At 33.7% G+C, this 20239-nt stretch overlaps 2 protein-coding genes across 7 annotated transcripts; both read left to right on the top strand.

The window, feature by feature from the left end:
• The first annotated feature begins 69 nt into the window (after positions 1-69).
• Positions 70-3549, top strand: LOC124910382 (probable galacturonosyltransferase 4). 4 transcript variants are annotated; one of them, XM_047452636.1, is made up of 9 exons: positions 70-165; positions 246-309; positions 392-580; positions 684-718; positions 798-839; positions 925-1388; positions 1467-1827; positions 2057-2632; positions 3062-3549. In XM_047452636.1, the coding sequence occupies exons 3-9, from the start codon at positions 475-477 to the stop codon at positions 3335-3337; spliced, it is 1860 nt and encodes a 619-aa protein (XP_047308592.1). In that variant the 5' UTR covers positions 70-165; positions 246-309; positions 392-474; the 3' UTR covers positions 3338-3549. The 4 variants fall into 4 exon arrangements, with proteins under 4 accessions (XP_047308592.1, XP_047309305.1, XP_047307867.1 ...); XM_047453349.1 differs by having other exon boundaries at positions 74-165; positions 246-299; XM_047451911.1 differs by having other exon boundaries at positions 75-299.
• Positions 3550-4366: 817 nt separating this feature from the next.
• Positions 4367-18976, top strand: LOC124945082 (vacuolar protein sorting-associated protein 54, chloroplastic-like). 3 transcript variants are annotated; one of them, XM_047486579.1, is made up of 20 exons: positions 4371-5531; positions 7129-7191; positions 8517-8596; positions 9799-9913; positions 10494-10568; positions 11068-11224; positions 11312-11400; positions 11775-12001; positions 12575-12746; positions 12909-12992; positions 13086-13498; positions 13713-13866; positions 14541-14622; positions 14893-14972; positions 16823-16984; positions 17162-17229; positions 17856-17936; positions 18031-18278; positions 18463-18587; positions 18681-18976. In XM_047486579.1, the coding sequence occupies exons 1-18, from the start codon at positions 4689-4691 to the stop codon at positions 18164-18166; spliced, it is 3081 nt and encodes a 1026-aa protein (XP_047342535.1). In that variant the 5' UTR covers positions 4371-4688; the 3' UTR covers positions 18167-18278; positions 18463-18587; positions 18681-18976. The 3 variants fall into 3 exon arrangements, with proteins under 3 accessions (XP_047306363.1, XP_047342535.1, XP_047341782.1); XM_047485826.1 differs by having other exon boundaries at positions 18463-18976; XM_047450407.1 differs by lacking the exons at positions 17162-17229; positions 17856-17936; positions 18031-18278; positions 18463-18587; positions 18681-18976 and having other exon boundaries at positions 4367-5531; positions 14900-14972; positions 16823-16960.
• Positions 18977-20239: the final 1263 nt, after the last annotated feature.

Below are 20239 nucleotides of genomic sequence, written 5' to 3'. Positions count from 1 at the left end.
TTTATTGGGCTGGTCATTCCCCTAAATAAGAGCTTTATGAGGCGATTTCATCAAATTTCCGCTCCTACATACCAGTTGCTCTCGTTCGTTCAGATCTTGCTTATCGCCGATATACCACTTCTTTCCACTGCATTGTATTTTAATATACCCTTTTTTTGAATAGCGGTATTCCGACGCTTAAATTCTTCCTGCAAAAGCCCTTGTTGATCGTTGAAGTGGGTATTGAATCTTTCTGTTTTCCTCAGATTTGTGGGATTCCAGCGGTATTCTCTCTGACGTGAACGGGTGACTGAAAAAGAGTGTGGATTCGTTGTTTTCTTCTCTAACTCTCAATATGTTATTTTCATTCACAAAGAACAAGTAAAAATGTTCGTTTTATTTGCATTAACAGAGGTCTGCTGAAAGTTGTCTGGGGTTTACATTTGGGATTTTCTTGAAGAAATCTTGGTAGTATAAGGAGTAGACGGCGGTCCGATGAAGATAAAGCTGAGAAAACCGGCTTTATTTCTGCTTCTGATGACCGTTATTGCCCCCATTGTCATCTACACCGATAGATTCGGTAGCTTCAGATCTTCTTTCAGTATGTCTTTCTTTCTTCCTCAACTTCCATTCCAAGAACCCTAAAACGAAAGAGCTTATTTAATGAAGAACTTTTCATAATCCCCTGTTCTATTTTCTTGTAGCTAGAGATGAATACATAGAAGGCATCTCAACATTCGTAAGTTCATTACTTTCTGGTTTTCGACTAAAGATTCAGCCTTTTGTAAAGTACAACTTGTTTTGTTTTCTATGTGCAGATTTTGGGTGGTGATGTTATGCCTTTAAATGTGCTTCCTCATGTATGAAACAAACAAACAAACAAAAAGAAAACTTATAGATTCTTGTTTATTTATCCAACTGGTTAACTCGTACTTGTATTCATAGGAGACAACAACAACAACAACCTTAAAAGAACCACTGGGCATTGTTTTTGTTGAAGATTCTAATTCCACTGAGACTGGAGAAAATCCCCGCAAGAATCGACAACTAACTGAAACAGACAAGGAAAGTGAGCTTAATCATACTTCAGATCAACAACTAACTGAAACAGATAAGGAAAGTGAGATTAATCATACTTCAGAGGAGAATCTTATAAAAAGTCCAGCTTCTTCGAGATTAACTAAACACCGCAAGGATGGACGATCTAAGAAAAACATGAATAATCATCCAGAAGTTATGGTAGATGCTCGCATTCTTCGGCTTAAAGATCAGCTTACTAGGGGAAGAATTTATCTCTCCCTTTCGGCTACAAGAAATGATCCACATTTTGTTAGGGAACTTCGTTTACGAATGAAGGAAGTACAACGCGTCCTTGGAGACTCGACCAAAGATTCCGAGCTACCAAAAAGGTTTAAATATAGCTAAAAGTATATATCGGTTTGAATAAAGAAAACTCATTTGTTGATGGGTTATTGACTGAATCGCAGTTGGAATGATAAGTTGAAAGCCATGGACCAAACTTTGGAGAAAGGAAAGCAGATTCAAGACGATTGCACGGCTGCAGTTAAGAAGCTTCGTGCGATGCTTCACTCAGCCGAGGAACAAGTTCGTGTTCACAAGAAGCAGTCTTTGTTCTTGACTCATTTAACTGCAAAGACAATGCCCAAAGGTCTTCATTGTCTTCCTTTGCGTCTTACATCTGAGTATTATGCGTTGGATTTCGCTAAACGTAGGTTTGAGATCAATCAAGAGAATCTCGAGGATCCTACACTCTACCATTATGCATTGTTCACTGATAACATCTTGGCTGCAGCAGTTGTTGTGAATTCCACTATATACCATGCCAAGGTAAAAAAAAACAATATATCTGTTGAGTTTATTATAGGGCTTGTTCCAATTAGGGTTTTACCAAATTTCCCTCGGGGCTTGTTCGATCTTTTTGAAAGTTGGTTATTTGGGTGAAACGATGTAAAACGTAGTCAGATCCAACAAAGCCTTGTTAATAACCCTAGGTGGAACAAGTCCATAGGAAGAAATTGTTGAGATTATTGTTATTAATAATCTTTTTTATTTGCAGGATCCTTCAAAACATGTTTTCCACATTGTGACTGATAAACTCAACTATGCAGCCATGAGCATGTGGTTTCTGGTAAATCCACCTGGAAAAGGTACGATACAAGTTCAGAATATCAATGAATTTAAGTGGTTAAACTCGAGTTACAGTCCGGTTCTGAAGCAGTTGGCTTCTCAATCGATGATAGAGTATTACTTCAAGACTAGTCGTGCAGAAACAGATCCTAATTTGAAATATCGAAACCCCAAGTACCTTTCGATCATGAACCATCTTCGGTTTTACTTGCCCGAGGTCTACCCGAAGCTCGATAAGGTGTTGTTCTTGGACGACGACATAGTGGTGCAGAAGGATCTTACTGGTCTTTTTGCTGTTGATATGAAAGGAAAAGTTAATGGAGCAGTTGAGACGTGTGGGGATAGCTTTCACAGATTCGATCGTTATCTTAACTTCTCGAATTCGCTGATTTCGAAAAATTTTGACCCCCATGCTTGCGGGTGGGCATATGGGATGAACCTATTTGATTTGCGGGAATGGAGACGACAGAACGTTACTGAGATCTACCATTCCTGGCAAAATCTGGTGAGAATGCTTATAGTTTGTTTGTTGTAGTTTTTTTTACTGAAATAATATGATTTTTTACATAAACAAATGGATTAATTTGGTTAAATGGCTTAAATATCCTTTGGTTTCATATTTTTAAATGTTATAAAAGTAAAGTAAGGGTATTTTACGCTGTGTTCGATTTGGGTTATTTGAATTTAATCTCAAATAACCCTTATTTTTAAATGTTATAAAAGTAAAGTAAGGGTATTTTACGCTGTGTTCGATTTGGGTTATTTGAATTTAATCTCAAATAACCCATATTATATATCCTCTACTTAATGCCTTAATATTTTAGTTGATGATGGGAGAAGAACCTTTCATGAAACAAGCCTTTATTATTGATATTGGCTTTATATGTGTTGCAATTGGTTAATCAAGATTTTATATGTTCCATTCATGTTACAGAATCAAGACAGACAGTTGTGGAAGTTGGGTACATTGCCGCCTGGTCTGATTACGTTTTGGAATCGAACTTTTCCCATAGACCGATCTTGGCATGTACTTGGTCTTGGCTACAACCCAAATGTGAGTCTGAAAGAGATCGAACAAGCAGCTGTCGTACACTATAATGGAAACTTGAAACCGTGGCTTGAGATAGCCATACCCAAATTCCGTAGCTACTGGACAAAGTTCATTGATTTCGATCATGTTTATTTGAGGGATTGCAACATCAACCAATAGGTTGGCTGGTCGTGACAGTTGGACTACTACTACTACCACAACATAGGATAATTCGCAAGAAACTTTACGGCTAATGAGTTGTGCATTTGGAGAAACATTTTTCAAATAATAAGGCATTTTTTGTTGCTTCATTGATTGAATCATGTAAAAACCGATATATATAGTTACCAACTTGTTTTTGAGACCACCATGATAACTTTTGGGGCTTCATTCAAATATATATATATATATATATATATATATATATATATATATATATATATATATATATATATATATATATATATATATATATATATATATATATATATATATATATATATATATATATATATATAGTGATAGAATCATTAGAGGTCCATGCCTTTAAGTGAAAATAAAAAATTATTTTCTTTTTTTAACTTAAAAGTTATATTTTGTGTTCTAGTAACTTGATTAATTTGTTAGATGAGAAAATCAAATATTATTATTATTTTTTCTGATTTTGGGTGACGGTATCACTAAAGTCAATAGAACCATCTAAACGATTTATGAAAAATTGAAGCATCGATTATAATGAAGTCACTCATCTTTGCGATTTCAAGGCGATATGAAAACTCTTGGTTATTCGATTGTTTGTTTTTTTTTATTATTGTTGTACTTATGTTTTTTTTTTTCGTGTGTGGAATTTTTATTTTTGTCAATTCCGTTTGTTAAAACAAAAGTTTGTTTTTGCCTTAATATTATACTCATGCAAGTTTCTTTTCTTAGGATTTCTTTTAATAAAACATTGTAAATCGTTTAAAAATTACTAATCGGTTTAGTGGTTGGTTTAACCGACTATTTATGATACAGTTAAACCGAACTCAATGGTTATGTTGGTGAATTTAGTAACAATTGAACCGATAAACTTGTTAAAAATTTTAAAAGAAACCTAATAGTTTAAAATTTACTCAAATCAATTTAACAAATCCTTTATATCTCTAATCATCATATCACATGATTAAATATGGCGGAAAGATAAACCGGCCGGTTGATCTGGTAGTTATAACATTCTGTCCGATTCAGTCCCCGTCTAGATCCCAAATCAAAGCTAAGCTGGAGGGAGAAGACGGAGAAGAGACTCACAAAATCAGAGGAGGCAGCTAGACGAAGAAGACGCCCTCTGCGATCTCAAATACACACACTCAATTGCCTCCCATTGCAGAACAATTGCTATTGAGCTTCTGTAATATTGATTCCTTGAGGGTTTAATCAGCCACAATCCATTGGAATTAGGAGTTTTTGTTCACCGTTACAATTTACAAACAGACTTATGGGTTTGAATTGATTGTGAGGGTTTCTACTTCATGTTTTACGAACCTTCTTGAGCATGGATTCTCAGCCTTCCCAATCGGGAAGGTTTTTCGACCAATATAGCACTAGCTGCAATAGTTTTCAGAAAAGCTCTAGTTTTGGTCGAAATGACCCTCCTTTGTCTAAATCGATCTCAGATGTTAGTGCCAATAACCAAAGCTTAGCTTCAATACTTAATAATCCTCATGGTGGAAAGTCTGGCGTTTATGGTTCGGATGCTTCATGGGTTGGATGGTTTTCTTCTTCGACTGCTGTTTCTGTGCCAGAATTTGCTCCTTTATCTGGATCAGCAAATAAGCCTGGCTCCGAAGTCGGCCGAATTGATTTCCAGCCATATTTGGCTACGATTTCTGAATCTCACAGTCGATTTGCTGATATTCAGGAACATAGGAGTAAAGAGTATCTTGATTTTGAGACCAGTGGAGGTCCGGGAGAAGCTCTGGTTGCTTGCTTGAGGGAGGTACCAGCATTGTATTTCAAGGAGGACTTTGCATTGGAGGATGGAGCGACATTTGGAGCTGCATGTCCATTCTCAACTGTATCAGAGAATGTTGTGTTGCAGGAAAAGCTGTCCCAACATCTGGATGTGGTTGAGTTTCACTTGGTGAAGGAGATCGCTTTGAGGTCTAATTCCTTTTTTGAGGCGCAGGGGCAGTTGCAAGATCTAAATATGAAAATAGTGGAAGGTTGCACTCGAATTAGGGGATTAAAGGAGACAATAAGGCTCTTGGATGCAGCTTTGGTAGCTTCGGCACAGCGTATCCAGGAGTTCAATGCCATGAGAAATAACTTTGTGGCTTTGCATCAGAAATTGTGTCTAATCTTATATGTCAATCAAGCTCTTTCAACATTGAAACTGGTAACTCCTTACAACTCTATTTATCAAAAGAACATTACTATTTTTAATTTGTTTACCGTTTACACAGTTTATTATATAAGAACAAGCCACAAGCTGGTTTTCTTGGTTTTTTAAAACTAGTTACTAGCTGACTGTGACTACTAAACCCAGCAAAGTCCTTAACCATTATGGACACCTTGTAAAATTTCATTGCGGTTGAAACTATTTTTCATTAACTGAGCATGCTATCACATCCTAATTAGTTTTCAGGGTAAACAAACTTATGTGGGTTTTCAAGACCTTACACAATGCTTATTATACTGAATTTCCAAGGTCTTAAATCACTCATAGTCATGATTTGGAAGCAGCTTCAAAATCTGTTTTTGTGTTCATTATTGAGTTGTCTTGCCTGGAAATGAAAACATGAAAATGTAGTAGCCTAGCTGGAAGGAGATTGTCCCGCTCCATTGAACGAAGAAGCTGCTTCTGCTTTCCCTTAACTCAGCTGCTTTGCAGCCTAACTCATTTAGTTCGAATAGTTCAAAATTTGATTAAAACAAGATATCAATGCTAAGAATTAACAATTCAATTGAGTATCTAAAACCAGTTGACATGTAGTAGTTCCGGTATAGCATGGTAAGCTGAATCTTGTTGTACAAAATGAGAATGCTAATGAGTTCTACCATACATTGTCCGATCTTTCATGAAAGAGGACCCCTATGCATCATGTCTCCTCTCATACCTAGCGTTCTAGAATAGGTAGCATGAATTAGTAATGTTTTAGTAATAGCTGGTTCTGTGTGATCAAGGAAACTTATCCAAAAAAATAAAAAGGTCCCTGATGACCAATTGGGCAAGTTAGTCGTGATCTGACCTTCTTTACGAGTATTCTTATAAAAGCAACATCAATCCCTTTGAGGAAGGTTCTTGCAAGCTCGGATTAGTGGTGATTGAGGGTGGTTAGAGAAATAAAAATGAATTGTATTGCTTCTCGATACAAGAAGAATAGGTTATCTTAGATAAATGAGGGCCTCAAACATCAATGAAGAGCTAATTGACGTGTAGAAAAGTCCAAGACTACTACCTCAACAAAAGAGAAGGGATTTTACAAATCTAAGATCCAATAAATTGACATTCAGAGTCTCCTGGAGATCACAATCATCATCACTGATGCCACCCCGGGAACCTCATTGGTAGCAATCATCTATGTCGCAGCGAAGGTTGGAGAGGGGAGAAAAAAATGTTATTAATCCTTAAGTTTTAAAATTTTAAAAATAGATCTATCAACTAAATACATTTGTAAAGTGGTCCTTGTAAATAATGATGTTACTCACATTATGTTGTAAAAGCCTTTATTGATTTCTGTATGTAAGTTTGACCCCTAATTTAATACCTTGTTCAAGTTCAGTGAAATTTATTGTGCTGAAAAAAGTTGGAGCCCTTATTTCAAAATCTTGTTTAAAGTTCAAGCTCCAATTTGGTTTATATTGGATGATGTTTTATTTGGAATAGAGAAAATTTGGATGTTTATTAAACCTCCTTATATGTCAAATTCATTTGAGCGACTTCTCTTTGTATTATAACCCAAACATTTCTTTTCATTCATTTCTATATGCAGCTTGTTGGATCTGCAGACTGTGCTGGAGCTTTAGATGTCACTGATGATTTGAAGCAGTTGCTGGTATATATCTATCAATTATGGTCCTTTCCTTTTGTTTTGTTTCTGATTTTGGTTTACTTTGCTCCCAAAGATTGTTGATCTGATCTCATCTTTCCGTTGCATGCCTACATTTGTGGAGGTTTATCCAAAAAACATCCTTTATCCATATGATAAGTTCTTCCTTAATTTAGTTTTAGCCCTTTTGACCCAAGACCTTTATATAATAATATTTCATTCAGTACTATTCCTAGAATTTTATAACATAATCTTCAGTGTCGTTGCTATTATTTCCATTAGCCTACTGGAGGGGTTCAATTCATGGGCAGGTAAGGAGGATGTGGAGGTGCAGTTTGATACAAGAATTCATATGGTGATATAGGACATGGGCTTAAGAAGGCGTTCTGTTTAGAATTAGGACAAGGATTATATAAAGGAAGAGAATTTGAACAATATGTTGAAATGAGATTTTGTTTTTAATATATAAGCTGCATTGAATTGAAGTGAGAATTATGTCAGCAACACGGTTGCTTTGGTCAGACTGCATTTCAATAATCAAATCTGATACTTCATGATTTACAACCAAGAGGTGAATCTTTGGTTAGTAAAAACTTCTAAAGCATGGGGAACAAGTACATTCATTGGCCTTTGTAAAGTGGTGAAGGAACTTTGAAGAATATCACTCTCTATTTTGTGGGTTGTCTGGATAAGAAAAATTGGCACTAGCTTTAGAAAGCAGTGTTAAAGAAGAATAATTCAGAGAGGTTTGGATGCTTGTTCACCTCATTTGATTTACACTAGGTACCAAATGTCCTAAAAGTTTATGCTATTATAAGATAGGAACCACAATTATTTTATAATACTTTTGTTTGCATGAGTGGTGGATAGATATAATATATTATAACAAATTAATATAGAATGACTATATTGGATAAGTATGGGAATACGCATTTAGAAAACCCTGTGGATATCTAAAAATTGCCTAATTAAACCTTGGATATTTTATAAAAATCAGTAAGTCATTTAATTCTTGGATTGTGTCTTATTTATAGATGTTGGGTGATTAATTTACTGTATTTATTTCTCTCTTTTGTCTTGTAATTTATCATGGTTAGTGTCCTTGCTACAAGACATACTCTACTATCTTGTTTTTCCAGAATAATCACTTTATTGTCAAGATGGTTGGTGTGGAATTTTGTTGAATGGTTAGTGTGGACTTCATTGAGAGAGTAGTTATTTGTAAATTTAAACCTTGATGGTTTTGCTCCCTGAATCCAGTTCATAAAACATAGAATTAAAACTTTTCATTACCACTAGATTCTAGATTATAATCCTCTTTTGATTAACAGGATGGTGACGAGTTGACTGGCCTTCATTGTTTTCGTCACCTTCGCGATCATGTAGCAACTTCAATGGATTCCATAAACACGTAAGCTAATTCACAAAACGTTGATGTTATTTATCTTGTTCCTTTTATCATTGGTTAAGCATTGATAATTTATGTGTTGAGGTTGAAATGTGAGGAACCTTCAGTTACCATTTTTTCTCGGGTCATGAGTCTTATTAATCTTTGTGGACAGGGAAAGTTTTTTTAATGGTGGAGAAAATGTACTTCTACTAGAAAATATGATATACCATTCTACATGAGGATTTTTTACTGTCATTTGACTTTTTTTTTAGAAAAACATACATTTGACTTAGGAATCACATGATTACATTTTTTTACATAATGAATACTTGCAAGAAGCAAAACCTAGTTGCCTGCTATCATTTTGGTTTGGCCACTTTTGTGGACTTTGGATGTCCCCCCATAATTATGTTTTATGTTTGTAAATGCGTCTTGGAAGGCTCTTCCATTTTCCCCCTTTTTACTTTTTTATCATAGTATTTAGATGTTCACTTAACTAGATTTCCTTTATGGGCTATTTTCCACACTTATCTACACCCTATTATCCATACAATTTTACTAAATTCATTGACAAGACAATCCAAAGTTGCATATTTGATTGATTTTGTTATCCAGATCCTCCATTTGACATGTTAGTAACTAGTAAGTTAGCAAGATATGTGAAATGTCTAGTTGAATCTTACTCAAGCATACTTGGTTTGCATACTAGTATCAAATCAACATTTAACTGGTTTGAGTGGATATGTTTTGGGTGAAGAGGATGAACTTATAGTCATCAAATATAATACCTACATGATTCAAATCTCCAATAAGTAGGACAGGTTCTTGAGTTCTTCAACAGTCTGATTTTCGGTAGTTCTGACCTACTGAAGATCTTAAGTTTTATTTGATTTAAAAGTTTTATAAGTTTTATATATGAACTTTTTGCATTTGCTATAATGACAGTTGTGTTTACTTTCCTTCTTTCCATGTTTGAAATGTGCTTTGATGACTGACTCATACAGTGAAGAAATTACTACCCTCAAAAAGAAACTTGTAGGTTTTATGCTGCTTAATTTATATTTCTCATTCACTTGTTCTTCATGATTGTCATTCTAGTTCTTAAGTCCATTTCTAACACACAAACTCTACATGTTGGAAATGGAAACTGCATCTGCATCTTTATGCACTAAGCTTGTTTAACCATAAAGTGTTCTACATGACTTATCAAATTCATTCTGTAGTATTCTTTCAGCAGAATTTATTCATACAGCTATATCTGGTTCCGGGAATAAGGATGTTCTCATACTATCAAAAGCAAAAGCAGGGGCAAGTGTACCTACAAATAGAAAACTTGAAGTAAGGAAGGCATAGATAACTACATGATTTTATTTATTTATTATATTTTTCTTAATCTCATACCTACATATATGTTGGTATGTTTTTGTTACAATATTTTTTACTTGAGATACCTCAACAATATACTGAAGAATATTTTTGTGAGATGTATGGAGGAGCAGAGCTAATTCTTTACAGATAACCTATCCTGTATTATCTCCTTCACCTTAAAGCAGACCAATGTTTTCTGTGGAAGTATTCTACAAGCAGTCCGTCAATTGTTCACTGTACTGCTTTGAAGAAGAATGGCCAGTTATCATCAATGTGGTGGTATTAAGTGAAACACATTTAGGATATAACAGAACTTTGAAAATCCTGTTCTAGGCATTATATTTAATCTGCTGCCAAGAAATGAAAGACATGTTATAATTTGAAATCCAATTATGTGGATGAGATTCATATGAAGCTTATTTTCACTAGCAGCAACTCTAATTTTCTACTGTTTGTGTTTTTCTCCATTCTAATATTTAGTGTTTCCATTTGTAGGAGTAAATCATTTGTTGAAATGTGCAATAACATTTTCTTGGATTACATGTGACAGGTTGTGTTGGATGAAGAAGAGTTGTCCAACTTCAGTGACTGCCTTCTTCCTCATATAATTGGATTGCTAAGAACAGTAAGTTTATGTGTGGTCTAGCAGTAGGAAGCTATAAATATATGACCTCCATGTGTTATGAATAAGGTGATGAATTAAATGCAACTAGTAATGAACAGATGTGTTCCATTGAATGCATTTGATAGCTTTGGATGCATCTCAATTTTAAGCCAACTGTGATGGTAAAAGATCTTTTAAGGCATTATTTAATTCTTGTAGTCTTCTTTTCTAAAGCTCAAAATTTCCGTTTCCCTTTCCTGGTTCACCACATTTCTGCTGATCAGTTTAATCTTATGTTGCTTACTTAGGGTTAATGCCCTTCACTGTGCATATATAGTTTTTTTTTTTCCAAAAGACATTACTAGAATTTTTGTTTTCTTCAAGCTTTTTCAAAAACTTCATTTCATTCTGAATGCTCATTACTCATGTTAGTATGATTACCTTGAGATCCTCCAGCTTGGAGAATTGAAGTTAATGATATACAATTTGTGAAATCTAATGGTGTGCTGATTACTTTCAGGGCAGAATCCCCCATGTATTGAGAATATATCGTGATACACTTACAGCTGATATGAAAAATTCCATCAAGACAGCAGTTGCAGAACTTCTTCCTTTTCTTCTTGCTCGACCTTTTGACCCTGATGTAACAGCTGGAGAACGAGTAGGAGATACAGATGGTAGGTTGAATATAAAAGTGCTTTTCTATATCATTCATATGTAATAATCAACTACTCATTGACCAAGTATACCTGCATACACCTCAGGTGGAGGCTCATCCCTAGCAAGCAAGCTAAAAAGTCTGTCATCTGAAAGCTTTGTTATTCTTTTGGGGGCAATTTTCTCTATTGTGCAGGTGATGTATACCATATAATTGTCTTTCTACCATCTCAAACTTGAAGCCAAGATATTTAGTTTATTATACTTATGTTTGAGCCTTGAGGATACACCAGAACTGATTGAGATTGCAATACATGCTCTGGTATGATCCCACAAAGGTTCAACGAATAATACCTAGGTACCCATGTGTTTTTGTCACTTCGGTCTGTCATTCAGTTATTAACTCCTTTACTGAATCAAGATTGCATAAATTTATATTTATGTATTGGAGTTTTAGATTTACCTTTTTGTATCTTTTATTGTCAATCATTTCATGAGCATTGTATCCTGTAGCAATCTTTTCACCATGAAGCAATCTCAATGTCTTTTTCCCCTTATTATTCATTGCAGATACACTTGGTTAGGGCTGCTGAAGTAAAGAAGTCTATAGAATGGATTATGAGTAACCTTAATGCAAATGATACAATTGCTGTTGGGGCAGCAGCAGCAGAGAATACAGCTGGTCAAGATAGTTCATTGCTGCTGAGGTCTTCTCCAAACAATGCAACTAATGTATCGTCTCTTCAGGGGAGGACCAGCCACCTAACTAGTTCACCCAGCATTTCTAAAAATTTCAGGTGCCATTTTCAACTTTGTCTACGTGATAGCAACACGTAGCTTAATAATAATTATGGAAATGATTGTTATCTGTTTTCCACTATCTCTTGATCTGAAAATTTCCCCCAATTCAATACAACACACTTAACATAAACTGTAAGTTTATGAAGAAATTCATTATATTAAAAGAGTGGAGCTTTATGTTATTTTTCATTATTATGTTCAATATGGAAGCTTCACATCTTAGATCCTCTGCATAAATGTTTACATCAATGAATATCACATGGTGTTCTTTTTGTGAAACAACACAAGTTTGTTAAAGAATTAACTGCTTACAAGATATGCATTGTTCTTCTTTATTATAAGGACAAGCTTTTGTTACAAGAAAGGTACAACCAACTGCTCAAATATGGTCTTGTATTGTAGATCTGGGAGTTTCCTTTGTTTTTCTACTAGATATGCTGTTGAAATCTTAATGATACTGTATAATACTTTATGGTCAATATCTTGAATATTATTATTGGATCTTCGCCAAGAATCTTGTAAGTGTTACTAACTCTTGGTGTTGCTGATGATGTATTATTCCTCACCAGAGCTGATGTACTGCGGGAAAACACTGAAGCAGTGTTCGCAGCCTGTGATGCTGCTCATGGAAGATGGGCCAAGCTTATCGGGGTCCGTGCAACTGTTCATCCAAAGTTGAGACTAGTGGAGTTCATAAACCTTTATAACATCACCCAGGAATTTATTACTATGACTGAGAAGGTAAGACCATCAAATTTTTCTCATTCCAATCTTTGTTAGTTAACAGAAATATTTGTTCTTCAGATTAATCATTTCTTTTCTTTTACCTGAATTAAAATCATTTGTAGAATCATTCTACATCATTTTGTTGATTATAATGCTGATATATCTTATCATAAACAGATTGGTGGGAGGTTGGGTTATAGCATACGTGGGACACTGCAGTCACAGGCAAAGGCTTTCGTTGATTCTCAGCATGAATCTCGGGTTAGTGCCTGGTCTTTTTGACATTTCCATAGCTTGTTTAGTCGTGCTAGTCTGTATTGTCACTCTTTAACTAACAATTCTTATTATTATTAGATGTCAAAAATCAGGGCAGTGCTCGATCAGGAAAAATGGACTGAAGTGGAGGGAATTCCTGATGAATTTCAGGTGCTTGTAAATTCACTGCTCTCTTCAGAGGCTTTAGACATTGAGCATTCAGATGATGCTGAAGATAGTTTTGCAACAAGTAATGGAGAGGTAGTCGATGTAAAGGGTGCCCCTGTCAGGACTGCTTCTGGCTCACTAAGTTCTGACCAGCATAATGACCAAGCCCAGTCCGTATCGACCTCTTCAGATGGTTGTACACAGGTGCAATCTCCACCTTCCGAGGCTGCTTCTGGTGACATCCAAACCAATGCCGGTATGTCTTCCCCTCAAAAGAGCAGTATTACGGTTGAACAAGGCAAGGCACTTTCATTCAAAGGCCTTAATTATCACTTGGTAAACAGGTTAGTATTTTTGTTATTTTGAATTTGCACAGGGTGGGATCTCTTTGAAAATTGATAGGAATCTAACTTACTGTATTTTGTATTCCGTTTTTTATCTCTCCTTCTCCCTCACATGTTCTTGTCATGTCTTGAGTTTTTTTCTTTTGAATTTGGGCTAGTAACTTCCTGAAATGTCAAGAGAATCTCATAATCTGTTTGGACATGTTTCTTTCAGTGTATTGATTTTGCTGAAGACGTTGTCAGAATATGTTGACATGAACAACTGCTTGCCAGCACTCTCTTCAGAAGTTGTTCACCGGGCTGTTGAAATCTTAAAATTTTTCAATACAAGGACTTGTCAGCTTGTTCTTGGTGCTGGTGCCATGCAGGTACTTCTTTCAAACCTTTATTGTGATTATACAATCTCGATTCACTTCTTTTGGGTTTAAGCACTCCATTCAGTTTTTGGTATACACAAGCAGACAGATGCTTATATTTATTAAATCGCGAGTCTTAATTGCAATATGTACTAAATACTTGACATGATTCAACCAACATATCAGGTTTTACAACTAGCCATGATGAAAAATTTTCAAAATCCTTGGACACTTTTATTATGAAGTGTATGTAAACATGTATATATGTCTATCAAATAAAGTAATATCTTAATAAAATATGGGCATCAGGATATATATGTTTAATAACACAATTATCTATGCCAGGTGTCAACATTTTTATGGCAATGGACTTGTTTTAGCCCAACTCTCATTTTATATAATTTGCTCATCTTTCTTTCATTTTCTATCTGGTTTCTGATCCTATGAAACCCATGTTAATAATAACTTTCATCGTTGTATAATGGATTCTAAGAATTTGCTCTATTTGATATGCATAAGATCATCTGAAGTAGAACATGAAATCTTTAGTTTTTGAGTTGAGACTCTTGTTCCTGAAATTGAACTTCTTAAATTAACCTTGTTCATCATTTATTTTGCTCAACTTTTCCATTATGCTATTTCTATGTTTTAGTGACTTGTGTGCACCTATTGGATATGAACTGCAGGTGTCTGGTCTGAAATCAATTAATTCGAAGCACTTGGCACTTGCAAGTCAGGCCATCAGTTTTATACATGCTGTTATTCCTGGTAGGTGATGCCTCTAAAGTAATACATTACCTTCATAAGTTAGTTATCAGTCTTCCAGTAATATGCATGTCCTTGTATAAGGGATTGTGTTTTCCTGATAGGGCATAATACCCCAAAATATTAGTCTTTATCTGTAGCTTACTATTGCATCAATATTAAATTATTAGGCAATCTTCTAGACATACTCTGGCAAATGCATCGCTTGCATTTTTTCCTGTTACTGCATTGTTCTACATGCAATATGACGATAATTGCTTGTATGTAACCAAGAAATCAGGAGAGTGCTTTTAATCAAAGTACCTGATACACGGAAGGCTTTGCTGCTACCAGAGATTGATCGTGTAGAACAGGTAACCTAAGTATGACCTAATTCAATTGCTGTTAAATAAATATGCTTGCATGAATTCAACAAGTCTACACGTTCAATGTGTAAAGAAAGCTAAAAATAAATAATTGGGTAGTTTATGAACATATATCTTATAATAGTCAATTATGTGAATGGACTAATAGGTTAATGTGAAACTTTCTTTAATTTGTATTGTAGTGACCTAGATATTTTGTGTGAACAGGAATATGACAGAAATAATGATGTTTCCTAATTGAGGTTGGAAGTATTTGATTTGGACTACATTCATTAGTTTTTTCCTTAAGCAGCATGCCAATGATTGATAATTTATTGGCAGTAGATTTGTAAGGTTGACTGGTTCAAGAGAAGAAAATATTGAGATACTTGATCATTATACAAAGCCAGAATAAAGCCATGTAGAATAAATGGGGAGAATTTATGCATGAACTTTTTCAATGGTGTCAAAAATATCCATGATAAAGGAGCAAAACTACACATGATCTGTTTAAAAGGTTTAAAATCAACTATTTGTCAAATTAAGGTGGTTTTGATAAGATAACTTTTCACTTAATGTTTATTTGAATTAACTTGATTTGATAATTGCTATTTAATATCACTTAATTATTCAGATTCAACTCAAATTAAGCTAAAAAAATCTGGGGTAATTTAGTGAAACCATCCGAAAGACAATTTAATAAGGGGAAATTAAACAATTTAAGGGTAATAAATAGTCTTTTTAAGTATTTTCTCAATATTAGTTCCACATTTTCTTGCTCTGCTTTTTTTTTTTGTTCTCCATTTTTCTCTCCACCCCTCCCATGTAATCTTGAATGTTCCTCACGTTCTTTCTTTTTAATGAAAAGTTTACCTTCAAAAAAACTTAAAAGGTCCACATTTTGTGTAATCAATATATTTACTAAATACCAAAAATATTAGATATTTTCATTTGGTTTATTTATTATTTATTTTTTACTGAGATAACTCATTCTACCGTTAAAATTCAGTATTCAACATTCAACACTTCATTTATACTTTTATCAAATGCACCCTTAAAATGGAATTTATGGATGTAAAACATGGTTCTATTTACCCAAATTCTGTGAAGAATAGGGGAACCAGCTGGGTTACAATAATTTATAGAACCACTATTTACTCTATTAACTCATTTCCATTAATTTAACGGATGGTTAATTTTGCACCGTAATACCTTATTAGTAAAGCTCATGTGAATTTTGCTCATTTATTAATATACGGGTTTTCCAATTGAAAAGGTTTCATGTATATAAATTTGCCCCTTTTTTCAATCTAAAACTCAAATAAGTTTTTTATCCACAAAGGAAACATGTATGTTAAATGATCATTAACATTAATTGTGAAGTGCAATCAGTAGGATAGATTTCAGCATCTCCCTCAATAGATGAGAAAGAGAACATAAATACTTATACTGCAAAATAGATCAGTAAATCTTCTCTCTAAAGCGGAGAATTTAAATACTTGGTGCTTTCTATAGCTTTAGCTACCAAATAGTTCAGTCTATAGAACATTGGTCAAATAGCTAGTATTATATCCTGCTTTCCTTACGCTCAACTTCCTAAAAGCCGTCTTCTTTCTGGTGAAATATGCAAAATAATTTTAGTATGAATAATGAACATAATTCATAATTGTAATATGAGACTACCTGCTACGTGGACATTCACATCTGGTTGAATGTCATATCATGAATGGCTCATACAACTTTACGATGAACAAATAGTATATGGGGAAAGTAATAGCTGATTATTATAAGTTATAACTACTTAGTTCTTTTTCCTTCTATGATCTAATCCTAGTTTGCATATGCTTTTTGACTCTTAGGACTATAAAGTTCACAGAGATGAGATACACACAAAACTGGTACAAATAATGAGAGAAAGGTTGTTGGCACATCTTCGTGGTTTGCCCCAAATTATTGAAGGTTGGAATAGGCCTGAGGATGTTGAGTCACAACCTAGTCAATTTGCTCGGTCCCTGACGAAGGTGAAAAGTTTGACCATTCATTATTCTACCTTGTGAGATATTGGTTTTACATATGCAGTAGTTTGTACAACATTACCTTAATTGCATCTTGCTTATTGAAATTTTACAAATAAAATACGATACTTCTCTGATGTTTTATTAGCATTAACAATTTGATCTGGCGTTGATTACTCACAGGAGGTTGGCTTTCTTCAGCGAGTATTGTCCCGGTATCTGCATGAAGCAGACGTTCAAGCAATTTTCAGGTGTAGGCTAGTTTATTTTTCATTGACCTTATCTTGAAATATCTTTAGGTGGTTTCCATTTTCCTAATTTTAAATTAAAGCTCCAAATTAACATCATCCATAATAATTACCTGCCGCCCAATACTTATCTTTTATTTTTTTAGATTCCACTTTAAGAATTGTTTCTCAACATCAAATCAAAGCATTCCTATAAACAAACATTCAGTATCAGCGTTGGGTGGTTCCAAATAGATTATGATTATGAAGATCAGTCCCTTGCTTTTGTATGTGCTAGTACCCCAGATCATGGCAGTTATCTCTCTAGCTATTTAGATCTTTTCCTTAGTGAATCATAGAACCATCAAATCCTTTTGATTAGACATGTTCAGGGTTCCCATTTTTCATTTTGTTTCTAATGTAAAACTATGAATGCTTAGGAATTGTTGTCATTGACTTTGTGTTCATTCCAACTCTCACATTATTTATGGTGGAATATGAAGGTTGAAACTGAGAAAATAATGAAATGAAAATTAACAAGAAAGCACAAAGACTTTATTGAATAGAATTTGTAAACAATGAATTTTCTTCTGCAGGGTGATGATACTTCGTTACTGATATTGGAACCATTTTACTTTTGCTATTTTCAGGCAAGTAGTTACGATTTTCCATTCTCAAATTTCAGAAGCATTTTCCAACTTAGATATCAGCACTCCACAAGCCAACAAAAGGTACAGCCTTTAGCTTTCATTGGACTCGCTTTAGTAGAAACATTATGGGTTTTTCTTTTCTTTCTCATAGTGTTCTTTATTGCTGTTCAAATAGGCTGCATACCGACATTCAACACATTCTTGGATGTATTAGATCACTGCCTTGTGATCATTTGAGCAAATCAAACACCCTTAATTATGGGCAACTTGATGAGTTACTGGCCAAGAGATTTGGTTCTGAAGCTGCTTGATAAGTCATTTGCATGTAGCATCTTGAGATTTTTTTTCCCAAAGAGTAATCAGATTCACTTGGAACTAATCCAATTCCTTAAGAGACATCCAATTGGTGAACTTCATGTTAAGGTAAGATGAACCGGTGCTGTTTTGGAACACCTTATATATCGAGAATAGTGCCTATTTTTGCTCCCTAAAGTAAACTTCTTATGATATTGCTCCCTGAATTTGCAAAAATAAAAATTCCAAGTCAGCAGCCACATGTCATTGAATTTACTGATGGACTAATTTTCTATTATTTTGCATGTTTCAGGAAGCAATACCAGATGAGATCTACTTTAGGGGTATTTCAGACTTAGACCAAAATAGGCATTATAATCCCCCCTTAAACGCATTTATTTTCAAGCTTTATGTAAAGAAAAAAAAAAGGAACAAGGGGTGAGAACATATAGAAGCTTAAGTCGAGATTTATATTTCCATGATTTGGATTAGATCCTTAAGTTGTGACATCTCATTGTTTTCCTTTTGCAGGGAATGCAGTTTGTTTTGTGCCTGAGACCTTTTTTTTTTCTTTTTGGGTTGTAGCCTTACCCAAATTTTTTAGTAATGCATATAATAACCCATTTGTATGGACAGAATATGTGCCATAAGTTTGCTCGGCTCTCCACAGTCAAGTTTGATATAGTTTTTGCGGGTTTTTACTGATGTGGAAGAAGCCATTGAAGAAGAACAAGGGAAGAGAAAAGATGTTGTTAACTTTGGAGCTCCCAAAGTTTTTCTTTGCTTACAACTTTAATGGTTGCTAACAAGTTTATCGTTACACTACAATATCCCGAACTTCAATCACATTTAGAGGAAATACTTCCATAAATTTGTATCTATTTTTTATATAAACTTTGATTTATTAATGTATACAAAGTCTCTACATAGTTAAAATCTTGAGTTCATTTTTAAAATTATACTATTTAAAAAAGGCTAACCATTCTTATTTAAATAAACTAGTTAAATTTTTATAATTACAAAATTTTATAAATATATACTATTATAAATAAATGAAGTCGTTACTTTGTGTAGAATATGAAAAGTCAATTCAAATCGATCCATTAGACTAATTTTTTCTTATGCTAATTGATCGAGAATGAAAAATTGTAACAAATCAATCTATTAGATTAATTGATTGAAGATTTGATGCTTATTATAAAATCAATTATATGATTTTATTGTTTAAACCATTTCCTTTCTTGCAAATGTAATTTTCACTATTTAAGTACTAGACTTCTTAGATAAGAAAACACAATTAATAAACTAGTAATAAAATTTCTCTATTCTATTTTTCTTTACATGGTATTAGAGTTGGTATTAGAGTTGGTATTAGAGTGTATTTTTTCATCTTGAAGAAATCTTGAAGAAACTGGCTCACAATTTTCCGCTCCACGGTAGAAATAGCCATTAGAGGAAACTCAAATGATTATATTTATTATTTTCTTATACTTCCTAAATATTTTTTTATCCCTATTTTATCACTCACAATGTTAAACAAGTGGGACATTATTTCAAAATTTCACTTTATATCTCGGCCGAATTTGTCTGTATTCGTGTCTCGAAAGATTTTTGTCCAAAAAGAAATTACATTTACAGGAAATGAATGATTTAAACAATAAAATTGTATTATTGATTGTAAATTTTCAATTAATTAGTCTAATTGATTAATTTGTTACTGACTTTTCATTCTCGGTCAATTAGCAAATTAGTTAATCTAATTGATTTGCTACTAACTTTCCATATTTGAGAGATAATTCTACATGAAAAGTTAGTAGCAAATCAATCAATTAGACTAATTGATTTATAAAATTGGTCGAGAATGAAAAGTCAGTAACAAATCAATCAACTAGGCTAATTGATTGAAGATTTACGATTAATTTTCAAATCAATTATATGATTTTATTATTTAAATTATTCATTTTCTACAAATATAATTTTCACTATTTAAACACTAATTTTTTTTTTTTATGTAAGAACTAATAAATTAACAATAAAATTTCTATTTATTAAATTCTTTTTAATATTAATTATATATATATATATATATA

This window comes from Impatiens glandulifera, chromosome 1, assembly GCF_907164915.1.
Source record: "Impatiens glandulifera chromosome 1, dImpGla2.1, whole genome shotgun sequence".
Classification (NCBI taxonomy): Eukaryota; Viridiplantae; Streptophyta; class Magnoliopsida; order Ericales; family Balsaminaceae; genus Impatiens; species Impatiens glandulifera.
Note: the sequence above shows the minus strand (reverse complement) of the source record. Positions and strands in the feature narration are given on the sequence as shown.